Raw genomic sequence first — 8320 nt, 5'->3', positions numbered from 1 at the left:
ACCATAACTTGTATTGTTTCCTAAATTATGGCTCCCTTGTAATGGTTTTGTTCAGCTATTTTTGGAAACAGTTTTTTGTTGCCAGGCAACATATAGTTACTGGGACGTCTTTGATAACATATACAGTGACAGAATTACTGTATGACTAGTCTGTCTGTGTCTGGTGGAGTTAAATGTTTTACAGTAGTCTGGGTGTATGAATAAAATGCTACAGGAATAAACTAATCGGGCACTTGAGAAACGCTGCTCTAGGCAGCGGTAACGGCCGATTATTATTTGGTGATATTGATTTTGAAGTGAAAAGGACAGTTTGATTATGTGGTGAAGATTATTTTGTAAAACTTGAAATTATGTTAACCTTGGGCGTAAATACTGGCTCCGTTTAAATTGTAATCTATGGAAATAAATGAATTGTCTGTTTAACTTATTCATTCGTTAATCAGGCGTTTACATGACATTTCAGAGCCACTGGTTATAAACATCCCTGTGTCCCCAGTGTGCTCGTGTAACAATATATTCTGCTGATTTTGTGGCAAAGTAATCAAAAATGACTGAATGTGTCCCAGCTGAGTCTGAACTGACTGAATTGTTCTAATGATATCAAACATCCACGAGGCACTACTCACATAGAAAGTAATCTTGGACTGTACCATTTGATTTGGTGTTTTTCCTCTGGAGCGACTCTTTTTTTTTTTTTTGGGATGAAGCGGGTATAATTAATAACTTTATTATTTTAATTACCAATATGTGAATCTTTTATAAAAGAAAAAAATGTTTCCTTTAACTTGTGTTGAATTCATTGTGTTTCTCCTTCTACACTAAAATGCACAAATTTTTATTTTGAAGTGTTTAATCAAAAGACTTACTGGTTCCCAACCTGGGGGTCCCAAACCCCACTAGGGGTCACCAAATCATGACAGAGGGATGTAAGGGTGCTTTCAGACCTAGAGTTGTCTTGCTTTGGTCTGAATCAGGGACTAATTTTGTTAAAGTTGCATAATTGCCTAGAGTTGGTTCGTGTTCTCACGGCAGCATTTACAAGCGGACCAGATAAAATACCTTGTGTGAGAAAGCTGCTCTTGATTGGTCAGAATTTCCATGTGGGAAAAATCCAGGAAGTAAACAAATTGTTGAAGAAGAGTACACTTGCAAGATAAATGTGACACTTTCTAATGTCACAATGGAGGGACAACTACGCAGGTTGATTTTAGCGCTGCTCATCGTGGACTATATTGCTGTCATTGTTCATTTTAGTCAAACCATACAGTTTGAAAACGAGGCGCGGCTCCAACTAGAAAACAATGTTTTGATGCATTGGATGTGCTGAATGTGCATATTAAGGCAGTACAGGAGGAGGAGCACAATAATAATCCTCCAGGACTGTAACATGCTCATGTTTAACCCAAACAATGTGTCATGTCACCACAAACGAACTGCACCAGAGTTCATTTGTAACCGGACTGAGACCACCTCTTCAAGAAGGTCTCAGTATGGTTGTTTTGGTGCGCACCCGAGTGTCATCGCTGTGTTCACACCTGCCCAAACGAACTGCACTTAGTCGGCAAATGAACTGGAGTATGATTGAACTGAACCAAACAGGGCAGGTGTGAAAGCACCCTAAGAAAACTTTAAAAATATATATACAACAGGCCTCTCTGATGCAATGTGCAGAAATAATCTGCTCAAAATTCATCCAAATGGCTCATCTTTATCTGTATTGTTATTGTCATACATTAAATATGAAATATCCATAAAATATGTCACTTAGTCAGGGGGTCGTCAGTACATTCAAAGATAGAAAAGGGGTCCCTTAAGGAAAAAGGTTTGGAACCACTGTGTTAGATTCACTGCGGTATCAGTGGTGGCTCTTCCTATAGGTGACACAGTCAGCCACCAAATTTTGTTTCTTTTTTGACTCTCAAAAAAATCAAACAAAATCAGTGTTGCCAACTCTTTTCCAATTAAAGTAGCCAGCACCAGCTCTATAAGTTGCTAAAAGTTGCCAGATGGTGTCATGCGTTTATATGTGTATTGATGACATCATTGTGCATTCCCTGTATTAGATTCACTAGAAACATTCCTTAGTAAAAAATCTGAATGGCATGAGAGCTATTGTGCTTATACTATAGTGCACCACTTCCTAGAGTCTCACTGCAACTGAACTCCCACTGTGAGCAGCATCTCCTCTCGTCGCCCATCCTACACCTACTACACAGTGCAAGAGGAAAGAGGGGGAGAGACTTTGGGCTGATGGAGGAAGAGCTGTGCATGGGAAAGAATAACAATATATATTTTTCTCTTTTTCATGTGTGGTCGAATTAAGTTGCTAGATTTTTCACTAGTTGCTTTGTAGCATTAAAATTGCTAAGAGGGGCTGAAAAGTTGCCAGATCTAGCAAGAAAGTCGGCAAATTGACAACACTGAATGAAAGGAAAATTATGGAGTGTGTGGAGTTTTAGAGTAAGAAACAGTGAAAAGGCAAAAGCCATCTGAGGTGCAGTACACAAACAGAAAGATGAAATTCGCCAATTTGCACATACTGGGTTGTCTTCTTCTTTGCATTGTTTTCTTGTTAGCTCTTGTTCTAGTTAGTAATAAATACAATAAACATGATAATAATAATAATAAAAACATATTTTTGGGGGGTGGGGGTTTGCCCAGGGTGCCAAATGTGCTAGTTCCAGCACTGTACAGTTTATTCTTTTCAGTGTATCATGGAGTCATCTCAACAGCCTGTCACTCTTTCTAACACAATCCCCCCCCTGCTGTCTGAGTCTAGATTAATTTTTGCACAATTACAAGTCTACCTTGTCTAATTTAATACTTGGCACGTTGCCTTTGAGCTGCAAACTACATAACATGAATAAATTCACACTTTGATATTTTTGGCATTTGTTTTAATGAGTTTAAAAACACTGCATGCAAAAGCCAGACAGTCTGAGAGAAAGGACTGTAACACGGCAGAGTTTCACGTCCTTCATAATATAACACTGTAAAACACACAGCCATTTTAAACCATTAACTGCATCAGACAGTCGATCAGCAGAACGAGTAGGAACTAACGAGTAAAGCTCCTCGTGAAGGGCCGTGTACCGCTCTCCCTCCAGTCCTCAGGCACATCTGTTACTGTAAAAGACACTTGAGGCCCTGATACACACAGACAGCAGACTGTGTGACCTCGTGGTCAAGTATAAACGTATTTTCGCTAACACTTTATTTAATTGGGGCAACATGTGAAAAAAAGTTTCTGCTTCCTTTCCCCCTATAAAAGCCTCAATCCTCTGATAATCAGACCAGTAAAGATCACCTCCGGTTACAAAGTGCTGCTCTAGATGTTTCCCTTGATTGTCAGCGTCACAAACTGCTCCTGTGTAATGGCTACAATTGGCATGTTGTTAAACTATCCAGTGTTTGTGTGATGAGTGTGTTGCACGGCTGGCAACACACAGGCAGAGACACTCCCGGCGTCGTTCCAGGTGAGGTGTGTATGTGTGTGTGTGAAGGCTCGTTCGGTTTGCACCAGGAGTAATGAGCAGCAGCATGGGTAAGATAACGTGGTTACATCCTCCGTCTCTCTCTTCATCTCTGTCTCATCGGGACCAGCTCAGCACTTCGGCCTGAGCGGTTTCACTGGTCCGCTGTGTGCTGAGTGTGTGTGAACAGAAATACAACGTATAGACCTGCCTGATCAGCAACATCTTCAGATTCAACATGATTGTGAAATATTCTGTCGTCATGAGTCTTCATAAAAACACATAAAAAAAGAGCTTAATGGCACAAGAAACATGTCTGTGTAAACCAAATACTGCACCAATCTTTAAAGGGTCACTCCACCCAAATTACAAAAAAACTTCTCACTTCTGTCGGTACTTAGCCATGTAGAAAATTTCACTTATTTTCCCAGGTTTTCAGATATCCATTCTGAAGATTTCTGCCTCCACCTGATAGAGTGAAGGTGACCAGAGTGCCAGAGTACCTCAGATTTTGTGTCCATTCCTCAATTACCCTATGAGATATTCATATTCCTTTAGTCCGTAAGGGTCCTCAGATCAAAAGAATCAAAAGGGTTTTTCATAGAAAGTAATCCAAGTTTTCCAAGTGGTGTTGTGTCAGTATGCCAGGTGCCCTTATCGTCAAGTGCAGTAAGTCACTCTCTCTAGCTAGATCAAATGAATGATTCATAAGTGATATATTATCCAAGGCCTAATTATTAAACAAGTAATATTCATACTGGTTTAAATAGACAATATGATTGTATTTCCCGATCTTTGCTGAGCAACAGTTTTGTGTGAGCAGTTAATGGCCTGTCCTGAATATAGGCCTGTTGATTTCAGTGATTTAAGCGAATAACAGCCCAAGCTATTGATTGAGGTTTTATGGTATTTGTTTTTTAATAACCCATTCCGACAACTACTATATAAGTAGCGAGATATTCATTGTGGCACAAGTTTGGTGATTAAGTGACTTTCCTACTAGCGCCATCGTCCAGATTTAATGTCTAATACTTCAGTTCATGACCAAATACCTGCTAAAAAAAGAGAGATTCTCGTCAGCCTCAGCTGTACAATCGTCACTAGCTAACACGCTAAACTAAGATGATGGTAAACATGGTACTTGGGATGTCGTCCCTATGTTTCAAGGGTCCTGTGTCTCTTGATATAAACTAACATATTAAGAGTTTTGTAAGGGCTAGCTTCGCAGTTCAGATTGCAAAACATCGGAGGGATACAGATGTTTGGAGTGCAGTTTTAGTCGTAATAATCCGTTGGGCCTCTGTGCTGATATCAATGTCTACAGTCAAGAAAACGGTCTTGCCCACAAATTCGAGGGTCTAGTTTTTAAGGAGTTAACCATCAGCAGGCTTTAGGTTGAAGGTGGGTGATTTCAACATGTTATTCCAGGGGAACATACAGTGAACATTTGTCCTATTAAAAAAACATTGCTGAGAACATAAAACCCTTTAAAACAGTGGTTCCCAACTGGTCTAGTCCTGGGGTCCAGATTTCTCCTTCGTCATCAGTTCAAGGTCCACACTGTTTAATATATTCAGCGTCATAGTTGTGTTTGGCCATGTCATTGAGCTAGTTTGCCGTCTCTGTCAAGTAGCAGCCCATTAGTCACTAAGTGTACAGCAGGAAACAGCACTTCAAAATAAAAGCCCTGTGCTAGAAATTCACTATACTTAAAAATAAAGTGTGTTTTTTACAAACTTGGCACATTCGTGAGTCACTTGCAGTCCATTCAGAGTGGACCTGTGACCCACCAGTTGGGAACCACTGCTTTAAAAGGTCTCCTTAATGAGTTATTTTAAGTGGGTATTAAGCTGGGGAACATAGGGACACTCCCGGTACTCGGTCATGTTAGCATTGTCATTGTGAGCATGTTAGCACTTAGCCTCAGAGCTGCTAGCATGGCTGTCGACTTTTAAGTCTTGTGTGAATGCAGTTTTTCAAAGCTATGATCACTAAAGAAATTTCAGGCACAAATGTCACAGACAGATATTTCAAAACTTGGACAAATAAAATCCCCCAAAAATCTGCATGGCTGGATAAGTGAGAAGCTTTGTTTTCTTTGTAATTTAGATGAACTGATTCTTCTAACAGTGTAAATACAGTTTACTACAATCTTTGTTCTTCAACAGCAGATACTGACTGGATAAAGACGTCACGTAGCTCTGTTTGTCCTCTCGCAGCCACTGACGGCAGACTCATTTTATGACTCGTAAAATAAAATAACCTCTCCACCTCACAGATAGGATTAGATGGGACATGGCAAAGACGTTGTTGTGTTTTCACTGTAGAAGGCTGTCATCAACACAGGCATCACTGGCTTTCAAAAGGCAGGGAGGGAGAAGCTCTGCAGCTCGGATGAACTGGCCATTTGTGATTGAAAAACAAAAATCCCGCTGCAGGGCTTCATTTAAGGTTCGTCTGAATGCACGTACAGTGTGCACGTCACCAAATCCAAAAGCTGTGATTTCTACATTTTCTGTGATATGTTAAAAAAACAAAGTGGCTCTGAGGATGCATGTATGTTGACAATCTTTCTGTTTTTTAAATCATCTTGCAAAGTATCCCTCCCTGTAGCATAATGAGGCCATCGGTGTGTGTGTGTGTGTGTGTGTGTTAATGTCTGTGTGTGTGTGTGTGTGTGTGTGTTTATGTCTGTGTGTGTGTGAGGCAGTCTGGTGTGACAAAGCAGCAAGCCCGGACCCAACCCTGGGTCTCCATTATAGAAAACACACAAACACAAACACACATGCCTGCACACCCACACTCACATCATCTCTGAAAGCACATCATCCCAGTAACATTTTAGATACTATAGTTATCTCTGTAATGAATACACCCTGCAGCAGTGTTGCATGACACATAAACACTATCACCTTCCCTCGGTTACACTCGTACACAGCACTTTACTGTACAGTATGGAGCAGGCCAGTATCATGTCGTCATTAAGGCTGAAGAACCTTTTGAAACAGGGTCTGTGTTTAGGCTTGATCGTTTTCGTTCTGGGCCTGAGTAGCTACAGTACAGGTTTGCGTTACATCCCAGCACTAATGGCGGACTTTCAGAGTTAGCTTTGCTCAGTTGTGCTGGGCTGCAGTGAAGGCCTGGGTGCCCAACAGCTCAACAGCACCAGAAGGAGAGACCAACATACTTTCTGGATTGTCAAAGGCAGCAGTGGGGAATTAAGGCGGTTGTCCCCTCGAGATTTTACACGCAAAAGACTGCAACTTTTGATTTGTGCCATTGACACAAGTCTCAGCCTGCTTATGGATCTTCATTTTTGTTGTTTTTGTCTTTCATCTGATTATCCTGTCTGACTACAGAGGTGGCCCGCTTTGATATGATATAACAAACGGCCAATCAGATGCTCCCAACGATCTACTTGGGTGGTATGACAACAAGCGGAGGCCCTCTCCTTGGCCTCCACATCAGAACCTGGGCGTCGTTGGCGTTGGGCCTCCCCATGGCGTTGGGAGGGATGGGCTCCATGCGGGTCAGCACCCGCGGCTGGTCCTGGTGCACCCTGCCCACCAGCCTGGCCCTGGAGCCCAGAGGGAGGGACGGATCCACCGCGATATCGACCCTCATCCTCCACTTGATGGTGTGGAGCAGGATCTTTTCCCTGGACGTGGTGTTGAGTGCCACCAGCCAGGTGGTGAAGCTCTGGTCCCTTTTGATGTTGGTCAGTAAGGGCGTGTTGGATTCACTGACCGGCACGGCCCAGGTGACGCTGGGGTAAAAATTGTCATTCATGCTAACGATGAAGCGGGATGGCTTGGAGGTGGGGCCCACTATGGTGACAGTCTCTGTCGTGTTTCCGTACCAGGGGTAGCTCACGCCGTCTGAGTCGCTGATGGCCCTCACCAGGCCTTCTCGTAGCTGAGGCAGCTCCCAACTTGACCTGGGGGGAGACAGACAGTATGAGACTGGAGACAGAGAGGTTTCTGGGTAATCTTCTTCATCACTGCAGCAAGGTGAGACTTAACTGGAGGACAGCAAAACAACTTTTCAACAGCTTTAAAGCTGTAGAAGGTTATTTAAAAAAAACCTTTTTGTCGTATTTGCTGAATCTGTCACTACATCCACACAGTAGTACATGCGACAGATAATCTCAGGAAAAAATCATGCTCCTCTGACTTTTCGTAGTGCTTCTAATGGCAGTACAGCACGAAAGCAACCAATCAGGAGGAGTCTCTAATGCAGCTGTCAATTATGTCAATCACTGCTGGTGAACTGCGGTCAAACTGTTAAACTGGACGACGCTGATCAAATATGAATCAAGATTCTGTCACTGCATTGCCTATTTCTTGCCTCAGTTGTTTTTAGAAACATTTTAATTTACTGTTTAGCTGTAAAATGAGAAAGTTTGTCACCCAGCTGCCAATTTGTATACAGTTTCCACCAAGAGAAACAGAGCGCCACCCACCAGCCGGACCAAGTTTCTCATTTTACAGCTAAACAGTACACTAAAATATATTTCTGAAAACATTTGCGGTGAAAAATAGGCAATGCAGTAACAGAATCTTGATTCATATTTGATCCGTGTTGCCTAGTTTGACAGTGATTGAAATGATTGACAGCTGCGTTAGAGACTCCTCCGCTCTGATTGGTTGTTTTCTGTAAGCCGCGGTAGATTCTAGCAAATGCCCTTAAAGGGATAGTGCACCCAAAAATGAAAATTCAGCCATTATCTACTCACCCATATGCCGACGGAGGCTCAGGTGAAGTTTTAGAGTCCTCACATCCCTTGCGGAGATCGGCGGGGGGAGTGGCTAGCACACCTAATGGCAGACGGCGCCCCAGACTAACGT

The 8320-nt window shown here is 42.3% G+C and overlaps 1 protein-coding gene across 2 annotated transcripts in view; it reads right to left on the bottom strand.

Moving 5' to 3' along the window:
* Nucleotides 1–343: 343 nt before the first annotated feature.
* fam78bb (family with sequence similarity 78 member Bb) overlaps nucleotides 344–8320 on the bottom strand; it is an 11388-nt gene continuing 3411 nt past the window's right edge. For both annotated transcript variants that reach the window (XM_050055007.1, XM_050055006.1), the window contains one exon: nucleotides 344–7410. In XM_050055007.1, the coding sequence (XP_049910964.1) occupies nucleotides 6888–7410 (523 nt within the window). In that variant the 3' untranslated portion in view covers nucleotides 344–6887. The remainder of the gene's footprint in view (nucleotides 7411–8320) is intronic.

The sequence above is a fragment of the Epinephelus moara genome, chromosome 10 (assembly GCF_006386435.1).
Source record: "Epinephelus moara isolate mb chromosome 10, YSFRI_EMoa_1.0, whole genome shotgun sequence".
NCBI classification, from domain to species: Eukaryota; Metazoa; Chordata; class Actinopteri; order Perciformes; family Serranidae; genus Epinephelus; species Epinephelus moara.
Note: the sequence above shows the minus strand (reverse complement) of the source record. Positions and strands in the feature narration are given on the sequence as shown.